A 22186-nucleotide genomic window follows, 5' to 3' on the forward strand; every position below is an offset into this window, starting at 1 on the left:
ACTTAATTAACCGACACATGATTTCACCAATACGTTAACCTGGCTTTACCGGCACCTGAGTTAACCGATACATGACGTTAGCAATACGTAAACCTGGCTGTACCGGCACCTGAATTAACCGATACATGACTTTACTATTAGGTAAACTTGGCTTTACAGGCACCTGACCACTAATTCAATTGAAGATAGGTACAATTCAAATAAAGAGAGGTTCAGATATGACGAATTGAACCTATCTTCAATTGAATTGTACCAATGTTAAATTAAATAGAACCTATCTGCAATTGAATTGAACAAATCTTCAAATAATTGTACCTGTCTATGTTAATCTGGCGTTCCATACAACAGCTTAGTTAGATGAAGACGGTTGCATGCCCAAGCCGGAGATACCACTTAAAGAAGGCATAGACCAATGGGAAAGACTCTTTCACGTAAAATAATCCATCTATGCCAAATCCGAATGTAGTTAAAGATCACTAGAGAGCCTCGTACCACTGCCAACACCTATATACGTGGCATTGGAAACACAAAACGGGACAGTTCACAAAACGGGACTGTACCTAAAACGGGACTGTACCTAAAACGGGACAGTACCAAATACGGCCCAGTTCACAAAACGGGACTGTACCTAATACGGGACAGTACCAAATACGGGACAGTTCACAAAACGGGACTGTACCTAAAACGGGACTGTACCTAAAACGGGCGGGACTGTACCTAAAACGGGACAGTTCACAAAACGGGACTGTACCTAAAACGGGACAGTTCACAAAACGGGACAGTTCACAAAATGCAATCTAATTAAAATCAGATCTCTCATAACACTACGTTATGGAGATCTGACGGAGCCCCATTGAAAAAGGGCGTTCCAGTGACATAACGTAACTTGTAATGAGAAATATGATTTTAATTAGATTGCCCAAAATGGGACAGTACCCAAAATGGGACAGTACCCAAAATGGGACAGTACCCAAAATGGTACTCTTCACAAAATGGTACTGTACCCAAAACGGGACTGTACACTAAACGGGACAGTACACAAAACAGGGCAGTGCCCAAAAACGGAAGTATCTTAGTCCAGCTGTGCTTACTGTTGACTATATAGCAATTTACTTCCGTACTTGAAGTGTTCACACACAATGCTCAATCCCTCCAGATTTATTTTAAAAGTTTTAATTTACAACATATTTTTTTAACCACGATCTGTAACAGGTTCATCCACATACTTGTCCTTCCATTGGAAAGCCCAACTTCAATGTCGCTAACACATTTCAATATTTCGCTCTGAAACTTGAGGAGCCCCAAAATGGACGAAAGCGCTAGCCGATTATACTAGTCTTCGTGTTTTGTTTAATTTATATTTTTACCGTCACATGGACATTTAAAACTATTTATCGCTATATATCATATGTGTGTGTGTATGTGTGCGAAGAGTACAGTAAGAAATGGACATTTACATTTTGTTCTGCTAAAAGTGAAATTGTATTTTTTTTCTTGTAAAAATATTGAAAGTAGGACTCCGTATTTATATAATTGTGTTCTTCCGAATGTTGACGATATCGTCCATTTTGGTGTAATGCTGACGTAAAAATTCGATGTTTAGCCACGATCTTAGATAACTAATCTAATTCCGTGGTTTAGCCCATCTAAGTGCTTAAAAATCCGCTAACTATAAGTAGAATTTTAAAATTTAAAGTGTATGCTGCAGCCTTATAGGGTTGTAAATTATGGTGTTATTTCAGGACAGAAAATGTAATGCTTGAAAGAACACAACATTTTATCTTGAAAAGCAATACAAGGTTTTGAGACTAAAACCCGTACAGACATGTGTACAAGTCTACTTGGATGGACTAGTATAGAATCCTATATAGACACTAAGAAAATGCTGTCCTTACGTACATTTAGGCTATGTAGATTAGATAAGAAGGATCTGTAGTCTCGTGGTTTGTTTTTTACAAAATATGTTCTTGTTGACATAAAATCTTAATTAAGTTCAAATAGACAAGGTTTCGCAGCTGATTAATTAAGAATACTGCATAAGTATAAATTGTTTGAAGTGTTTAATGATTTTATATCTAACTATGCTTTTCCGTCTAAATGTATGTGACGTATTGTATGTAAGGAATACCGTATTTTCAGTAAAGAAAAATTGCCAATGATAGCGATTATTTCACAATTTTTGTTTGCATTTCAGTTGTATAGTAAATAATTGTCATATAGCAGGTACTTTACTTAGTTAATTTTTAATGAATGCACATGTGTGAATTTTTTTATTTTTTTTTGAATATGTTTGTGAATCTTCGATTCGGAGGAAATAAAGAAAGGATAATAATAACCATATTATTATTTTTCCTTATTGTTTTGTTAAAACGCATTTTTTCACCACTGAGTTAGAAGCAGCAATTTTCCGAAACATTTTGCATTTTTTTTTTTTAAATGCTAAACAAAAACAGTAACATCCATATTATATATATTTAAACAATATGTAGTCTATCACGTCTCTCTGCGAGACAGTCATCACATGATACAAGGTGAAGGTCATTGCACACTTCCTGATCTTGGAGCTGAAGGAATTTGACAACTTTAACTTTGAAATGTCTTCGTGTCCTATTTGTGGCCCCAAACTGTCAGTATGCTGTACGGTCGTCAGCATATGGGGGATAATTATGTTGGTGAGTATCCACAGTTCAATAATTTATGTTTATTTTAAGCTTGAAACGTCATCGCGAATAAGTAACACGTCGAACGGTCGGTCACAAGATCATGAAAAGGCCGTCATGAAAAGAAAGATTGATGTCGTAATCATGGTTCACACAATACATGAGAGGGTCTTGTAGGCATTGGTTGGTCATATGCGTATGTTGGACAGCACTAGGAACGTATTTTTTTATTTTATTTTTACAGCCAATCGGCCAGATCATGTGAATAAATTGCATGATTGTCAAATTTAAGTTCACAGGAGATCATGTCGAGGAACATCAACGTAACGTGTGTGTCACGACCTTTGCCTCGGGTTATAACTCTTAATTGAACTGGCATGTTTAACATTGCAGTGAAATCCGTAAATAAAGAATTCAGTCAACTGACTCTATCATTCAACAACAAACTAATTTACTTGAATCACAGGTGTTCGGTTTCTGGAATATATGTGATATATTTAGGTATGGAACATCACTGTGATAGTAAATAATTGGATCCTAGAATATATATAACATTACAGACAATGTTATAAGGGGGTGAGATATCTAGTGGGTTGCGAGACGTAAACAGACCATGTTATATATATTCTAGAACCCAAATATTTATTATAACAGCAATGTTCGATACCTAAAATAAAATATATCATATATATTCCTCAATCTGAGCACCTGTGACTTGAATATGTAGGGAACATCCTTGCCCCAAGTTCCCTATGTCCTTGACACCAGAAATCTATGTAAATGTCTGATGGGTTCCTGGTCGTTTTGTCCTAAATCCACTTCGCCAAAGGATTTTAAGTTATAAATATAATTCAAAATGTTTCTAATCATTAAAACAACTTACTGTTTTCATGTTTTCCGTATACAACTAAACAGGACTAAAAACGTTTCATCTTAAAATATTTTTAGGGATGGGTGAAACTCAGGATGAATGTGATTTAGGGCGAAACAACCTGAAACATATCTGGTGTGGGGCCAGAGCGCAGTTTTATATGAAAGCATGGAATTTTCCGACACCCTGGAATTTGGTGACAGAACGTTAACCTCAATAAAGCCTCATGATCAGTTCTAAGTCAAATTCTACATCCTCAGAACACGTCCTTGACTTAACTTACAATTGTAGCTGTTGATAGGACGTAAAACAAAGTAAAACCAAACATCCTCAGATAGAATTTCTGTATCCAACATACCTCAATATGATGGAATCTATATTATTAGTTCAGAAAAAACATAGGAGTTCATTCTTTGTTCACTCTGACAACTACACATGATTTAACTGTGGTTGGCATTGTGTACTAGTGTGTGGCTTAAAATATCAAGCTCAAACTAGCATAAGTATATCTTTCATATTATTGAATATTCAGTACTGTTTGTTACATTCTTTACTGATAAGCTCAATAACATCATCTGAAGAAAACATGAACAAATCATTTAGATGTAATTTTCAAAGAAAACAGGATATTATTTTTGGTCTTGTGATTCTTGTGATTGGCAAATTGATTTCCTACAAATGGGTCATCATCAACGAAATTTGTAGCATTGACATGTCCCAGACTTGAGTTTGATCTTGAATGTGATCCGTGCATATTTATGGAGAATTAAAGAGACTACACATTCTGATTAGGTAGTTATGTACAGTACAGTGCAATAAACAGTTAATTGCCCTACTAAGTGGATCAATTTAAATGAAATACGTTACACACATAATGATACATGTTGACATGTCTCAGACTGAGTTCCATTATTGTGAATGTGATTCATGCATATTTACACACAATTAATGAGGTTACAATAAAATACACCTAAAACATATCCTGTAAGCAGGGTATATGAATTCCACAATTTGTTTGTTATGAGTATATGTATAGACATGTAAAATAGCACAGAGATACCAGACATGGTTTTAAAATTTGACAATAATCACAATTCTTTTATGACCTAGCACGACACAGTTCTAATGTTTATGTTTATAAATTTATTTTGCTATTCATTTACAGGCCTTACTGGGAGTGTTCTTCCAGATTCACAGCCCAGCACTGTTTGAAGATATCCCTGTGGATGAAATTGAATGGAAACGTCTGAACTACAGTATGGAATATGTACATGAAAAGTATGAACAAACAGCTCTCAACTGTTTCATTGCTGCAGGCATCTATATCTTATTTTTCTTCTTTTCCTGTTGTCAACAAAGAATGCATGCCAGAGCCAGTTATGAATTGTCATAAATCCGTCATGAACAAACCTGGAGCCATGGGGGATATGTTTACATCATGTCAGCTATAAACTGGTACTGACTATTCTTCGTGTTAATTTAAAATGAATTCAACCGGAACTTTTTGACATCCGTTGTGAAAAACAGGAAAATCAAGATCTACACAAAGGAGAAATGTTGTTCTTGGAAACTAAGACTCAAGTTATCCAACTGTGAGAAAATAACAAACATAAGATGATACACATTATCCAGCATTTTTGTGATCATGATTTTAATTAATTTTATGTTAAAAAGTACAAACAAGAACTGCACTTCGTATTGATGGAAGAATTGACAAATACACAACTAATTATAACATTCCATTATTATTGTCTCATATAATGACCCTAACTTATCAGAAGTTCTGGTCACATGATTCCAATGTGTTCAAACCATAGTTTATATCTCTGGCTAGTTTTAAATACTGTTGTTTATATACCTAGATAGTTGTAAAACAGGAGTTTATAGATCTAGCTTGTAGACACATCTTGAAATCCTAGTCCTGTGTATCTATATAGCAGAGATAAAAAGATTATGTTATACAGTGCTGTGCATTTATATAATATACTGCTCAGTTATTTTATGTATCAAGGTGTAATATCTTATTTCATGTTTCTGATTTTGGAAAGGAATATTAATTAATGGGGGAGGGAATAGGACAACGGGTAGGAAGACCAAAAGAGTCTTTTGTTTAACTTGTGACTGCAACATTGGTTGTCGTGTTACAAACGTGCATTTCAAGATTTTCTCAACAGCATCAATGCATTCATTATGTCATATAATGTTATGACATCTGTTATATATTCCTACCCATTGGTCTATTACCTGAACAGCATGTTTTTTGAAAAATGAATATGTATTCAGTTTTCCAACCACTGATACAGTCCTTCATTTAAAGTGGAAAGGCAATTTTGTGATTAAGTCTGAATAACAGCTTGTAAAACATTCATTCCATTTCCTAAATGAGATATTTACATTGTAATCTTTAGATCTGGAGACAAAATTTGGGAAAAGCAAGGGATTGAATAGGACAAGAATAACTGATGCAGAGAAAAGCTGTGTTTATTTGATAATATCATTTACAAAAATGAATGTAGTTGTATATTAATTATCAATATTATCCCAGACTGGTTTTGAGTATATATAAGTATACCCTGTAGTGGTGAGAGAGGACATGTGTGATAAGCTGTATGTGTATTATTTTTAAGATGGAATCACCCTTAATAGGCCTAACATAAAATCTTATGTTTTCAAGTTTTCTTCCAGTTCTTAACTTTTTGAGATGCTGGTATTTCATCCAATGAGTTTTATATCCACACCAACCCTGTAAAGTCAGGATCTCTGGTTCCTTAAACTATATAGCATATCATCTGATTCATTCAAATCTTGTACATATATAAAACCAGGTTGTTAATATATTGAAACATGAAACACTCTGTTTAGGCCTGATAGGGTTTTATGATGGCCCTTACTTCATTTATGTCATAAAGATGTTATGCTGATATGATCATATTATCAATTTATATGTGTAATTGAAAATGCAGTAGTCAGTGACTCCACTTTGAGAGCAGAAAAAAAAAGTTGTTGTCCAGATTGGTCTGGCCATATGTACCAGTGGATATAGCTAAGCTATTGCAATGATAATTATCTTGAGTCCATAATGTGGTCAGAAATTAATATAATAAATCAAAAAAAGTTTTGATTTGTTTTTGAAAGAACAAATTTCATTGATATTGATGTACATTGTGTGTAAGTACTGTTTATACAAGTAAACATGACATTTTTTTTTCAAATTTCAAACCCAAAGTCTGCATGGTTGAATATTACAGTCTGTTTCTACTAACTGTCAGTGAATGGGTGTGAGTGGGAGATTTATAGGTATATATATTGTTTACTATGTAAAATATTGTCACTTTTTGTTTATTTAATTTCAATGTAGGTTTTTGATTTCATAAGGTGCAGTGATTCGGACAGATACTGGGTTTGGTCTGTTACGGAAGCATTTGTGTGATTATGTGGAGAGACTAATTTGGTATTATTATGTATGTAACAAGGTTACTTAGTTACATTACTGTGATCATTTATTTGAGGATTTAATTAAATCATTGATGTCACTTGAGCATTATGTCTTCTTTGGTTTTGTGCGTGTCATTTTAGTCCTAAGGATTACTGTAACACTGCTAAAAACTCACTCTGCCTTGGAAATTTTGTTCCAGTATGCATTGATCAATCATTTCTGAAAAAACACTACCTTGCAGAGTGTTAAAAAACAGTAAATATGAAATGAACATAAAATATCAACAACAGTGTTCTTATCGTAATGTATAAGTACAACATGGCAAGACCAGGATTTCAAATGAACTACCTTGTCAACAGAAGTACTCCGGCCTAGACATGCTGCAGTTATAGCGACAATCACCCTGATATCCAAAAGGACGTTCTGATTAATGACCAGAACCAGAAAACAAAGTTAAGGGGAGCTTACTGTATGTACAAAAAACTACAGTGGAATTCCCTAGTGTTCTGCCTGCAGTGGGACAAGTATCCTTATATTTAAAATGTATGCCGTCTTAGTTTCACTTTTTCATCATTACAGAAGAGATCCACTCTGAAACACATATAAAGTGTCTTATGGATGGTGAATTGCTCCACTGGCGAGTGCAGAATGATCTGTTGAATGTATTCCTTGCATACTCTTTTATATAGTCCCTTATCTGTACCACCAGAGGGTACTCCAGGTTTGTGTCAAGTTTGTTCATAGTATATCTCAAAACCTACAAAAATGCGAGTATTTCTACAAGTTGTGGAGTGCCCTGTTCTGTAATCAGGTTTTGTGCCCAAATATATGCAAGTTATTTCCCTTTGTTCACAACATCATTTGTCTAGACATACCATGCATGGCCAGGAACAGTAATTCATATACACTGTCACCTTTAATTGGCCCCCTTGAGCTGATGTTACTTAAAATTATATACAGAGTCAACTTCTTAACCAACTTTGTCCAGAGGTGGTACTATAGATTGCGCACAATATCTTGAAATAATAGTACTTATCAAGTACATGTATATACAATTGAGAGGCAAAAAAGCTTTTATTTATTTTTCTTTAAAAACAAGTATCACATACTATGGATTCTTTGATCTGTAGACAAGAATATTAACAAATGATGTCGCTCTGTAAACACACGAATACTGCTCATTGATGCCACTTACTCTGAACAGGAATACTGTTTAATGATGCCACTTACTCTGTGGACATGAATACTGTTCAATGATGCCACTTACTACATGCAACTGATCAATTGTTATTTATTTTTGGCCCGATTGCAGCGCAATCAGGGCTTCAAGATTGGTGATTCCCGTCCCGACGTCCGTCTGTCTGCACTAAGGTTAAGAAGAATTGTTAAGCTCAGTTTCCAAGTTATTAATTATCCCATATCAACTAAACTTGCATGGCATATGTATCTAAGGATGCTTTATGATCACATGCACTGCTTTGGATGCTGCTTCTGACCTACATTTTTCGCTTGATTGACCAGGTTAACGAGATTGGTTAATGTCAGTTACTAAGTAACTACTTGTTGTACATCAACTAAACTTGCATAGCATGATATCTAAGGATGCTAATCACATTCATACAAGTAACTACATAACATACCCTGTCTCCTGCATACACACACACACAAGCACACATACGTAGTACTACACACATGGAGGCACGTCCTTAAATGACCTTAGCTGTTAATAGGACGTTAAACAAAATTAAACCATACCAAACTACATCACTAAACTTGCATGGCTTATGTATCTAAGGATGCTTTCCACATGAGATATGCTTCGGATGCTGGTTCAACCGTTAACATGAAAATGTACTGTAGCAATCCGGCCAATATCGCCATTTTTTCATCTGTATCATTTTGTCATAAAAGTTATTTAAGGTATGGGTTTGAAATGCTTTTTTTGAGAAACAGTTCATTAAAACAAATCAAATACTTGTGATTTTTTACAAAACTTAGTAACAGTTTTGGGAAGTGGAACAGAGATTTTTAAACGAACACACTTTATATAAAATGTACATGTGTTATTCCAGCAAACTTTACAGTCCAAAATCTTAACCTACTCTAGTCTGTTTACAGGACCTTTAAAAGAAGCATTTTCAAGCTTTTCCCACATTGATCCTGTTGCCCAAAACAATTTGGTCCAGGTTATATATTGGAACAAAGTTGATAGCAACAAAATATGTGTCCAAAATTATACTGGCCTGAGCAGAGACGTGTATTATACGTCTCTGGCCTGAGTGAGACCTCATGGATCTTTAGAAGTCATATTTAATCCTAAAATCTTTTAATTTAAACAGATTCAACAGTCCTTCACCACAACATGTAATAAGGCTGCATACCATGAAATTTATTAGACCATGTTTTTCGTTTGTAATAAATTGTCTTAATTCATTAACACTTCAAACTCTTTTGACATAGAAAGTCGGTCAATGCTATTTATTTGAACAAACTTTACTGCCCCCTATCTGTGCATGCTACACTGGCAAATGCCATTACCTCATATGTATCTTGGTTGTTGAGAAGATTTTGAATTTAAAAGTTTTCACACATTTCACCCATACACACTTGAAAGTGCGTCAAGGTAATAAATATTTTAACAAACCCGACAACACTTCACCTTCAATAGTCAAGCAGCTACCTAATAGGTCTACTAAATAGTGCCACTGTGCAAACAACAATCCCACTTATTAAGTTAAGGATGTAATTATAGGTTTGTAGATAAATATTGGGAAATCGACATGTCTTTAATCACTTTGAGAGGCATGATATTAGGAATTTCAGATAATTTCGCGCCCCCAGCTTGTAAAATAACCACGTCTTCTCCGATCGAACGCGTCGTTATTTTGCGAAACGAACGCTCTGGCTGTTTTCTCGAGAGCCAATCAAAGTCCAGCTTTACTGCAAGATTTCAACATGGCGCTGTCTAGAGGTAAATTTCATTTCGCCGGTTGTAAAATACTTTCATCCTAAAATAATTCACAATAAACAGCTATAAATCGAAAGTCTGAAGTACCTTCCATCAACACTGTTAGTTTATACACTGATATTTTAAACGTACCTCACGTTATTGTAAAAAATAATATACCCATTTTTTTGGACTTTGACCCTCCAACACCAAGATTTGACATATCGCAGCCTCTCAAAACACACACGCAAACACTACATGCATGCATCTTGCACACAGGGAGGACGTCCTTAAATGACCATATCTGTTGATAAGACGCCCGGGACGTTAAACAATACTAAACCAAACCAAGATCTGCCCGAGCTCTCGGCCTCTCATGATGATCAGTCAAAAATATATATAGACGTTTCGGTACACGGTAGATCAGTTAACTAAAAAATTGGGTGTTTCCATACTTTTCTGTGAAGACGAAGAATCATTAAAATATTAACCGGCAGAACACGTTACACATAAAAAACAACAAAGTGCAATGTTAAATTAAATCTTAGAAATAGTGCAGATAAATATCATTACAGTAGATATTGAAACAAAGTTTAGGAACTTCCCCGAAGTACCAAAACGTCTGAAACAAGTACCGAAACGGTTTTTTCTCTGATTTCCGTCACGAAAAAATATAATATCAACAATTGAAGGTTATAAAAAAAAATGATCATGAAAGACAGTTTAGAATGTAACTCAGAAAGCAGGTCATAAATCATCACTTTATTAAAAGATTGAAATAACCCTGCAAATCAGTTAGTGTGATCCGCATGACTCATTAAGCTATAGCCTTGTTGACTGAAAATAGTTTAAAGTAGAATCCTTCATCTTTTGTAAAACGTCCAACAGATCAGATGTTACGTTTAAAACTTTTTTTTTCTGTCCAGCAAAACAATTGCAAATGAGGTGACCTTTATAGCTAGTCTCCAGCAAAATCAGTAAAAGAAAATATCATTGATGCTTTTCCGAGCTAGTTGTTGTCTGCACCTCAAAACTCCCTGATACCATACAGTGTCGGAGAATTCCGTGTTTTCATATAGAAGTGTGCTCTGGCCCCCCACAAACATTTATCTGTCAAAATGTCTTGGTCTGGTGTCAGGGCCAGAAGAAACTAGGGCTATATCCCCCTACTGGTTTTTAGTGCCTTCTGTTAAATGTTTTGTCTAATTTAAATTTTTTTCACTTGACTTTTATATTTAACATTCTTAAGTTGGTCAGTATTATCACGGACTTAGATAATCTAATTCCGTGGTATTATGAAGTGCTGTCGAAGAATAACTTTGAAATATTTTGTGAATAAGATAAATCCTTACATGTATGTACTGTACAAAAGTCATGTACCCTGATTTTTTAAGAGCTGAATAAAAGAAGAAAGATTCTTTTTTTTTAGTGTAAAAGACACACATTTTCATGGTGTTTTTTTAACATTTCCGATAATTTTAAGTACATATACATGTACCTGTAGAGAAAAGCATATATTGCCATGCATTTGGAAAAAAACTCAAAGAGTTTGTGTGCTTACAAACATGTATCAGGAAAACACTTTTTAAGGATGTGTTTTTAACATTTGACAAAATGTTTTAAGCACTTGCATGTATATGTATAACTAATTATTGCTGAATACAGCACATACAGTTTTTGTATGATGAACATATCAGGTCAACATTCACTTTATTATGTCACATAAATTTTAACATCACAATGCTATCTACCAAATCATACACTTCATTTTAATTTGTGATATAAAATATCATAATTTCATATGTAATGTAACAATTAAAGGAGTTTTATTTGGTGACTATAATTTACATGAGGTACATTGTATGTGGTGTAATGGACCTTAAAAGTGACATAGACCTCAAATTTGTGTTAGTCATGTCAATCTAATCGCATACATTCATATATAAGTAAAGTCCATAGTTGAGCAAATTTAAAGTATGTTAATAGAATTGTTAAATATTTCACAAGTGATCCAAACAAATGTACACATTATTTATCACAATGATAATCACTAAATGTACATGATCTTTTTAATATCATATCGACGTTCCATTGAGATATTTTTTCACAAGTGTACCAACAACTCGTGTATGTAGATATAAAGATATGTTAATTTTAACCTCTGTGCACAGCTGTAAATGGTGTGTTTATTGTGGCTGCCAAGCGGACAGCCTTTGGGACGTTTGGGGGCAAGCTAAAAGGCATGTCAGCCACTGCCATGATGGAGCAGGCTTCACAGGCAGCTCTGGCCGCAGGGAATGTCAACCCCGAGAATGTCAGCTCTGTTATAATTGGGAATGTCATTCAGGTAAGCTACAGGTATTCAGCAGAGGATCCAAAGTCCAAGTTTTCATTAATGTCGGGGCTTTCAGCAGACCATTCAGAGTATGTTTTTGATTCCCCAAAATTAGCTTTGACTCTTGGGTTTGAAAGGATACACAATTTGATTACATGTTTCAGCAAATAAAGATACTTTGATTTCTGATATTGCTCATTTCCTAGGGTCAAATGAAACCTCCGAGTGTCTTTGAAAGAAAAAATTACATTCCTATAATTCCTTGCATCATATTTAACAAAATATGAAGATTTCTGGGGAGAAAAATGCATATTTAGAATCTAGAAAAAATGTCACAAACTCATTCAAATTGAAAATGCTTATTTATGAACTACATGTTATCTATTGCTATTTATATGACAAAAATCATATAAATTCATGTCAGCTTTGAGGAAAGATTCATATATCACAATTGATACATAAGAATGTAGATAAAAATGAAATACAAATGATTGTCCTAGCGAATAAAAAATGACAGGTTGCAAAGAAAAAGTATAAATTCAATGTACAGAGAAAAATTATGAACATTTGAAAGAAAGAAAATATCTAAAAGTGATATTCTATGTAAAGATGTTCCACACTCCAATATTTTAACAGTCATCCACAGATGCAATATACCTAGCTCGACATGTCGGTCTGAGGTCTGGTGTGCCCGAGGCTGCTCCCTCCCTCTGTGTCAACAGGTTGTGTGGGTCAGGCTTTCAGGCCATTATCAACGGGGCCCAGGTAAGTAGTATTAGACTCAGCCACTTAAATACGTACAAGAATATCATTATGTACAGGTACTGTATTATGTATAATGACTATGACATATTTTGAAGTGAAAAAAATAATTAAAAAAACCAACAGAAAAATAGCAAAATATTATAATTAATACCTGGGGATACATTTTGATTGTCTATTTAATTTCTTTTGTAATAATATTTAATACTTTTATGTAAAATGTTTAGAAAAGATTTAATGCTAGCAGTGGATTAATCAAAAGTTCAAGCGGGTGTTGTTTTTTTTGATAATCATACCAAGAAAAACACTAGTGATCTGATAATCTCCCAGTTTAGATATTAGTGCTGAAAAATGAAGATCTCAGTATATATATTGATATTTAAAAATGTGTTTCAATGTTATGTTTGAAGAGATACAAATTGGGTTGATTTAGGTTGTAAACGATCTGATGGCCTACAGGAACAATTCGCCCAACCATAACATATGATTTCTTGTTTTTTGAAGCTTTAAAAAAACAGTCAGAAGTCTTCCAAGATACTCTTATCACAATTTTGATGTTCATATTAGAAGAAAAGTCCCTTGCTGAGAGAACATGTTCCATGCCAAATGAACAGACCTACAGAAATTACTGGCCTGGGCCATTGTCTTATTCAACTCCCGCTGAAATCAGTGACACATTAGTGTTTTAATTAATGAGGACAGATTTACCAACATTGTGCATTCTGTATTAGTGATGATTACTTGACTCTGACCCTAAACATAACTCATGTGTACAAAAGTGGGATAGGTTTGTCAACATTTTGTACGTGTTAATTCGTTACAGGAAATCATGCTGGGTGAGAGCGAGATTGTACTTGCCGGAGGAACGGAGAGCATGAGTCAGGCTCCATTTGCAGTCCGAGATATCCGCTTTGGTACCACTTTAGGAAAACCGATTCAGGTGAGAACTTGTTATGTCCAACACAACATTCCTAGCATCCAAGTTAGGTTCAATGAATCTTTGTACGCTTTATCAGTATGAAAGGTAATTTATGTCTATTGATCTCTAGAATAGAACAAATAGCAATGCATTATGAGAATGTCATGATTCAACCTTTCACTTTCAGCTAGAAGATACTCTGTGGGGAGGGCTGACTGATACTTACACTAAAATGCCAATGGCCATTACAGCCGAGAATCTTGCCATGCAGTATAACATCAGTCGGGAGGACTGTGACACGTATGCCCTGCAGTCTCAGGCACGCTGGAAACAAGGTTACTGCAAATTGCCATTTGCTTATATTAAAAAGTGTTATTCTTGTTTGTGTATTTTTCTGACCCTCTCCATATGTGATCCAGATGTGTTCCTATTACCTGGTACTTCAGAAAATACCAATTGCTAACAAAGCATTGAGAGAAAAAATGAGAAATGTGGATTTAGACACTTTGATACACTGTCAGATTTTCCAACTTAAAACATCATTCACAGCTGAGAGATCAACAATCTAGGTTCTGTCATTAATACTGATTGTCTGGTTAGTGTGACCCAGGACAGTGTGAAACTTTTACCTTAAAAAAGTTTGTTTTTTTACTAAAATTCAAACCTCACATATCTTACGTAGAGATTCCATAGAAGACAAGAACACAACTCATTTTGAATAATTGTTTAAACCACTTGTTTAGCTCATCAGGCTTTCAATATCAGGAACCTGATCTTTTACAAAATTAAATTATGATTTGTGAGAAATGTGTTTTCTGATTGTAGCACAAGATGGGGGTGTGTTCAATGCAGAAATCGCTCCACTGACTTTGAAAAGCAAGAAAGGTAAGGAACCAAACAATTTGTGGTCATATTGTTATTTTTTTATCATCAGATGGGTGACTTTTCAATTTTTCCGAAAATAATTTTTCAGGTTTTGTCAGAAATCCATCATTCTTTTTGTCTGTCTGTAATCAAATTTTATTGTGCAGTATCACTTTTGTTTGTGGATAAATTGTTGGTAGAGAAAGCTGAAACACAATTTGTATTTGTATAACTAGAAAATCTTAAACAGATTCACATATTATCCATAACAATAATTAAAAAATGGAATGATATTTGTGATTTACAGGACCAGAAACGTTTAGTGTGGACGAGCATCCACGTCCCCAGACCAACGCTCAGGGACTGGCCAAATTAAATCCAGTGTTCAAAAAGGATGGAGTGGTGACAGCAGGCAATGCTTCGGTAAAAATCTTTTGTATATGATTGATAAAATGGTGTGCCAAAACAGCTAAAATCAAATTCATAGTGATAGGTTATTTCAAAAGGTATTTATAGGGATTGGGAGAATGGGACATGGCAGGCTTGGAGGATGGGACAGGGTTTGCTTGGAGGATGGGACAGGGGAGGATGGGTCAGTGGAGGTTGGGAGGATGGGACAGGGGAGGATGGGACAGGGGAGGCTGGGAAGATGAGACAGGGGAGGATGGGAAGATAGGACAGGGGAGGCTTGGAAGATGGGACAGGGGAGGCTGGGAAGATGGGACAGGGGAGGCTGGCCGGCTGGGAAGATAGGACAGGGGAGGCTGGGAAGATGGGACAGGGGAGGATGGGAAAATGGGACAGGAGAGGATGGGAAGATAGGACAGGGGAGGCTGGGAAGATGGGACAGGGGAGGATGGGAAGATGGGACAGGGGAGGCTGGGAAGATAGGACAGGGGAGGAGGCTGGGAAGATGGGACAGGGGAGGATGGGTCAGGGGAGGCTGGGGTGATGGGACAGGGGAGGCTGGGAAGACAGGACAGGGGAGGCTGGGAAGATGGGACAGGGGAGGCTGGGGGGAAAGGTCAGGGGAGGATGTGACAGGGGAGGCTGGGAGGATAGGTCAGGGGAGGATGGGACAGGGGAGGATGGGACAGGACAGGGGAGGATGGGACAGGGTAGGCTGGGAAGATGGGACAAGGGGAGGCTGGAAAGATAGGACAGGGAAGGCTGGGACAGGGGAAGATGGGACAGGGGAGGCTGGGAAGATGGGACAGGGGAGGATGGGAAAATGGGACAGGAGAGGATGGGAAGATAGGACAGGGGAGGCTGGGAAGATGGGACAGGGGAGGCTGGGAAGATGGGACAGGGGAGGCTGGGGGGAAAGGTCAGGGGAGGATGTGACAGGGGAGGCTGGGAGGATAGGTCAGGGAAGGCTGGGAGGATAGGTCAGGGCAGGCTTGGAGGATGGGACAGGGTTTGTTTGGAGGATGGGACATGACAGGATGGGTCCTGGGAGGTTGGGAGGCAAGGACAGGGGAGGCTGGGAGGATGGGTCCTGGGAGGATCGGTCAGGGGAGGCTGGGACATTGGAGGATAGGACAGGGGAGGCTCGAACAGGGGAGGATGGGACAGGACAGGGGAGGATGGGACAGGGTAGGCTGGGAAGATGGGACAAGTGGAGGCTGGAAAGATAGGACAGGGAAGGCTGGGACAGGGGAGGATGGGACAGGGGAGGCTGGGAAGATGGGACAGGGGAGGCTGGGATGATGGGACAGGGGAGGCTGGGAGGATGGGACAGGGGAGGCTGGGAAGATTGGTCCTGGGAGGTTGGGTTAGGGGAGGATAGGACAGGGGAGGCTGGGAAGATGGGACAGGGGAGGATGGGACAGGGGAGGCTTGGAAGATGGGACAGGGGAGGCTGGAATGACGGGAGAGGGGAGGCTGGGAGGATGGGACTGGGAGGATGGGTCCTGGGGGGTTGGGCCAGGGGAGGATGGGACAGGGAAGGATGGGAAGATGGGACAGGGGAAGATGGGGCAGGGGAGGATGGGAAGATGGGACAGGGGAGGCTGGGAAGATGAAGATGGGACAGGGGAGGCTGGGAAGATGAAGATGGGACAGGGGAGGCTGGGAAGATGGGACAAGGGAGGAGGGGAAGATAGGACAGGGGAGGCTGGGAAGAGGGGACAGGGGAGGCTGGGAAGATGAAGATGGGACAGGGGAGGCTGGGAAGATGGGACAAGGGAGGAGGGGAAGATAGGACAGGGGAGGCTGGGAAGATGGGACAGGGGAGGCTGGGACAGGGGAGGATGGGACAGGGGAGGCTGGGAAGATGGGACAGGGGAGGCTGGAATGATGGGACAGGGGAGGCTGGGAGGATGGGACTGGGAGGATGGGTCCTGGGAGGTTGGGTCAGGGGAGGATGGGACAGGGAAGGATGGGAAGATGGGACAGGGGAAGATGGGACAGGGGAGGCTGGGACAGGGGAGGATGGGAAGATGGGACAGGGGAGGCTGGGAAGATGGGACAGGGGAGGCTGGGAGGATAGGTCAGGGGAGTATGGGACAGGGGAGGCTGGTAGGATAGGTCAGGGGAGGATGGGAGGATAGGTCAGGGGAAGGATGGAACAGGGGAGGCTGGGAGGATAGGTCAGGGGAGGATGGGAGGATAGGTCAGGGGAGGCTGGGAGGATGGGACAGGGGAGGCACTATTTTGTGACCTCCACTACTATTGATTTTTTTCCCTTGGGCCTATACCCATGAATTCATGTTGAAAAAGGCCATAGTTAAAAAAAACATGATTTTGCTGTAAATAAAATATTTCAAAACAGTAAAATACATTAAAATATGGATAGTTAATTTTTGTAAGTAGATGTAATTTGATTGTAAATGCAAATTTCCATTAAAAGTGATTGAGCAAGGTAAGAAAGCATTAGATGGTTCTGTTTGTAACATAAAAGACTACTCAAGAAATATGGCTCGGGAAGGAAAAGGGTATTATTTTGTGAAGCTTTGTTATGCACTATTTTTTTTCCTGATGTCCATTTAACAAATTTTACTTTTGTTCAAAAAAGAAAGGAAAAGAAATGAAATAATACGTAAAGAAGCAACCTGAGATTTCAAAGATTCATGAATATTTGTTGTTGATGTCACCAAGATATTTCAGAACTTTTTTTGCTTACTTCCCCCATGTATTGATATCTTGTGACATTCCAGACAATAGGTATGCACAAAACTAGGCTTTTAGCAATAAATCAGTAGCAAAAGTGATCATAAATATGTATAAAACAGGTCACTAGATGCTGGCTCATTAATGTGAACCAAACACCAGTTTGAGAGGAGTTGGGTTGAGTGTTTTTCCCCGACACAATTTGAAGGACGTTAACTTATAGAGTCTTTGTGTGCAGGGTGTTTGTGATGGAGCAGCAGCTGTCATCGTAGCCAGTGAGGAAGCTGTAAGGAAGTACAACCTCACACCACTTGCACGACTCGTCGCCTACGGAATTTCAGGTGACAAATTGACTATTAGTTATTGTACATTAAGTGTATTGAATGATTTTCTTCTTAATCCAATAAATCTACTTCCAAAAAAAATTTATTCTTATTGTATATCATAATTAGTCATCAACCTACATCAGTATCCCCTGACAAACTTTGATATAGGACATTTAACATTTAGATGAGATCTTTCTTTGGCTTATTGAATTGGACAACAGAGAGATGGAAGTTTTCCCCAAACATTTTTATCATTTCCTTTTCCCATCAAATGAATGGTAGAAGAGGAGTGAATATTACATGGGTAGGGGTTAAGTTGGGTGAGGTTTAGACAGAATAACACCCAGGTGAAGAAATTTGAATCAGCACTTGGACAGAGCCTAAGTGCTGACATCAAGATCGACAACCAAAGGTGCTGTTTTCAGATTACTTATTTATAAATGACAGACTGTATAAATGATCTCAATTCCTATTAGTGTAATAACTATTATCATGTTTGATTGACAGGATGTGACCCCAAGATCATGGGAATAGGACCCGCCCCAGCGTCCCGTGCAGCTCTGCAGGCTGCAGGCAAAAGTGTGGACGACATGGACATTGTTGAGGTAACTAACACATGAAATGTCAGAGATCATGTGATTTATGGAGAGATATGGTTTATCTGTATCCTCAGACAGTCTATAATGATAGGTTTCCAGTGATTTCGGCAATATTTCACCATTTGAAAGATATAAAAGATTAAGATAATCTAAAATCCTGAACTTCCCCTCAATCCCATGGTAAAAGGAAATTCTGAAGTGCCACAATAATAAACAAAATAGTTTCAGACTTAGTTCGAGCCCATTATAAGTAGCTGCATTTATTTAAACAACTATGACCTTTCATGCTGTTTATAAAATTGTGTCATTGACAAGTAAAAAGGTATGGATGTATGATACATATATAACGGTATATACATTCTCATTAAAATCAAGTCTGTCAATGCTCTTCAAAACATGGACTAAAGTCCAATGAGATATATAAAACAATATTGACTATACACACTGAGGCAAGGTTATACCTGTGAACTCGTGATTTGAAAGTTGACCAGTCCTGTACCGAAAATGTGTCATTAGTTAATTAACAGTAGGTCAGGACGAGATATTGAAGCATATCAATATGATGCATTAAAGCTGGAAAAGCAGGTCAGTGGAAGGGACATTTTGCGAGTGAATGTATGCGTTGTATTTAGGTCTTAAAATGTGCCTGCGAATAACTCAATGATGATGGAATACTTGGATGAATCATGAATATTTCATAATAGCTGATTAAAAGATGCATAAGGGAACAATTGTCCTTTTGTTTATTGTGGTAATATCGTCGAAGGGGGTTGGTACCATATTTGACCGCAAAATAAGACCCCACTTAACAACAGAACAAAATTGATCATCTAATCAACTTGTGGTGACCGTTATTAAATCTTCTGCCTGTTGGATGCTATTTTGTACAACATGAACAACTATAAGTACATGATATGAAGTGTGGTCATAGATCAAGACAGTGGTATAATCCAAGATGGTAGACATTTGTGAACAGGGGGATACCCTACTTTTGGTCAATCATTTTTCACTGGTTCGGGGTGGGGGGGAGGGGGGGGACTTATTTGCAGATATATACTGTATGCTCTTCGATCATCAGGTGAATGAAGCATTTGCGCCCCAGTATCTAGCAGTACAGAAGGAACTGGGTCTCAACCCAGAGCTGTCCAATATGAACGGTGGAGCTATTGCCCTTGGTCACCCCCTTGCAGCCTCGGGAGCCAGGATTACCGGGCACATTGCCCATGAACTTCAGTGAGTGGTCTCATAGGACAGAGGTCTGACTATATGATAAACTGTATACAGGGATGTATATTATCCTGATCATGACAGGCCGTAAAATTGTGTCCATACTATATTCACTGCAATGTGATCAGGGATGTAATATTCCGCAAGTCTGATATACCAGGGCAAGTAGCTTGTATGGCTGGGCTAGTGTAAACTTGTTCTACTAAAATATAGGTCGAGCAAGTAAAACTTTATAGGCTAGTATATAAATTTGAAATTGTACACCCCTGGTAATGAGCCTCCAACTTCACATGTAATACTTCGCCTGAGGACCGTGCTTATTGTTATCAGTGTCAGGTGTTGAAGGTGAAGGTCACATTCCAGTTCCCTTCTTCCACACGCTTTCACTCAGATCATTCTGCCACATTTATGTTGCGCTCTTGTTAATTTTTGAAAATAAGAAGTTATTTTGATAGAAAACATTTTTTTCAGCAGATACTTTAAGGTTGCGCCAGAATCAAGTTTCTTTAAATGCTTAAACCAGGTTTTACATGTCTCCTAGCAAGTTTTTACATATCCTTTGATTAATTCCTTTCAGGATTTTGTTTCAAAATTTCTCATTTCATTTGTTTTCACCTTTTTCAGTCGTCAAGGTAAGAAGATGGGACTTGGATCAGCCTGTATTGGAGGTGGTCAAGGTATTACAGTGATCCTGGAGAAGGCGTAAGAACTGAGTATTTGGGAATGTCTGTCAGGTCAAGGAGGACCAGTCATAGCATTGAATCAAAGGAACAATACAGCAGGTTACTGGGGTGGTGTACAATTTCCTGTCATTGATAATTTCATTTACCAGGGATAATTTTATGTTAATAAATGACCGAAAAAATACATAAATCTCACAAACTATTTATTGCAGTCATTGGGGCAATGCGAGAATTGCCACAGTGAGATCATTACAAGGTGTAACAAAGTGCTGGTTGGTTGTAAAGGGTGACATACTGCTGAACCAAACGCTGGCTCGAAGGGCCGTCTACAGTACAGTGCTCACTTATACAAAGTTTATCAATGTCTAACATATCTAATTGACTTCGAAATGTTTGTGGATGAAACAAAATTATTATGGTGATTTTTGTGGGTGATTTTTTTTTTGATTTTGTGGACAGAATTTTGCAACAAATACAACAGCTTTAAATTGATATAGTTTACACATGAATGACAGACAGTACATGTAAATGATTCGAAAAAAAAGGCCAGTTGCCAGTAGTTTTGGTTGTGAAACCTAAATTGTACACATATTTATAATTGCAAACAAAGACTCCTGTCAAACTTGCATTTCATGTTTCTGTTTGTATTGCCGTTAACTGTGTCTGATATGAGTGCTGTGTATTTAGAATTTTGAAGATTTTAGGGTATTATCAAGCAGATCAAGGAGATGACAAATCCAATATATGTCAATATTTAAAGTTCCTATGGTAATTTTGTGTTCTGTCTTAAGAGTTTGATGTGGAGTTTATAGTTAATGTGATAGGAATGTGAGGGTTGTGTGTAGAAACAAACCACATGTTACAGGTGTGGTCTGTCTGATTCAGTGAGAAAGTGTGCAAGTGTTATTGATAATCATTAAAATCTAACTGTCAATCATATATAAATGTGTATGACTCCCAAAGTGATCAGCAACCCAAAATTGCATTGACTGTTTATAATAAAATGCTCGTTTAAATAATGAAAGAGTGACTTCAATGTTATTGTTTTCTGGCCTGAGTTTCTCAAAGGCTGAATTATCAGAAGTTCTTAGGGTTTAGACTTTTCTTCCCTTGTCAAATGTGCTTGACATTAATTATTTCCTAATTTGTCAAAGATTCTTAGCATTAAAATGTCAAATGTTCTTTAGCATCTAGAACATTTCTCACTGGTCAAATATTCTGGGTTTGGTAGTTCAAATGCTGATTAGCTAGCTCAATCAAATCAATCAACCGATATGGCAGATAACTATTGGAAAATTAATGTTTTTTCTTGCCATGATACAAAAAGTTTGAATCCATTCAAGTTCAGTAAAGACATATAACACTTTAAAAGATAAATTTGAACGTTTGGTGTTGATTTACCAAGGTTTTAAACAACAGGAATCTGGTAAATATATAGCATGTTCG

General features: G+C 37.6%; 1 protein-coding gene across 1 annotated transcript; it reads left to right on the forward strand.

Annotated features, from left to right (window-relative positions):
- Positions 1–9887: 9887 nt before the first annotated feature.
- On the forward strand, positions 9888–21766 carry LOC110448414 (3-ketoacyl-CoA thiolase, mitochondrial-like). The gene is made up of 11 exons (XM_021494631.1): positions 9888–9938; positions 12086–12261; positions 12886–13014; positions 13835–13951; positions 14118–14265; positions 14756–14815; positions 15102–15217; positions 18144–18246; positions 18739–18836; positions 19909–20063; positions 20682–21766. The coding sequence occupies exons 1-11, from the start codon at positions 9923–9925 to the stop codon at positions 20761–20763; spliced, it is 1200 nt and encodes a 399-aa protein (XP_021350306.1). The 5' UTR covers positions 9888–9922; the 3' UTR covers positions 20764–21766.
- Positions 21767–22186: the final 420 nt, after the last annotated feature.

This window comes from Mizuhopecten yessoensis, unplaced genomic scaffold (genome assembly GCF_002113885.1).
Source record: "Mizuhopecten yessoensis strain PY_sf001 unplaced genomic scaffold, ASM211388v2 scaffold4033, whole genome shotgun sequence".
Taxonomy (NCBI): Eukaryota; Metazoa; Mollusca; class Bivalvia; order Pectinida; family Pectinidae; genus Mizuhopecten; species Mizuhopecten yessoensis.

Coding starts and splice junctions, on each gene's coding strand:
- LOC110448414 (XM_021494631.1), top strand. Junction 13,952..14,117: donor CTTTAGGAAAACCGATTCAG/GTGAGAACTTGT, acceptor TTTCACTTTCAG/CTAGAAGATACTCTGTGGGG. Junction 20,064..20,681: donor CACATTGCCCATGAACTTCA/GTGAGTGGTCTC, acceptor CACCTTTTTCAG/TCGTCAAGGTAAGAAGATGG.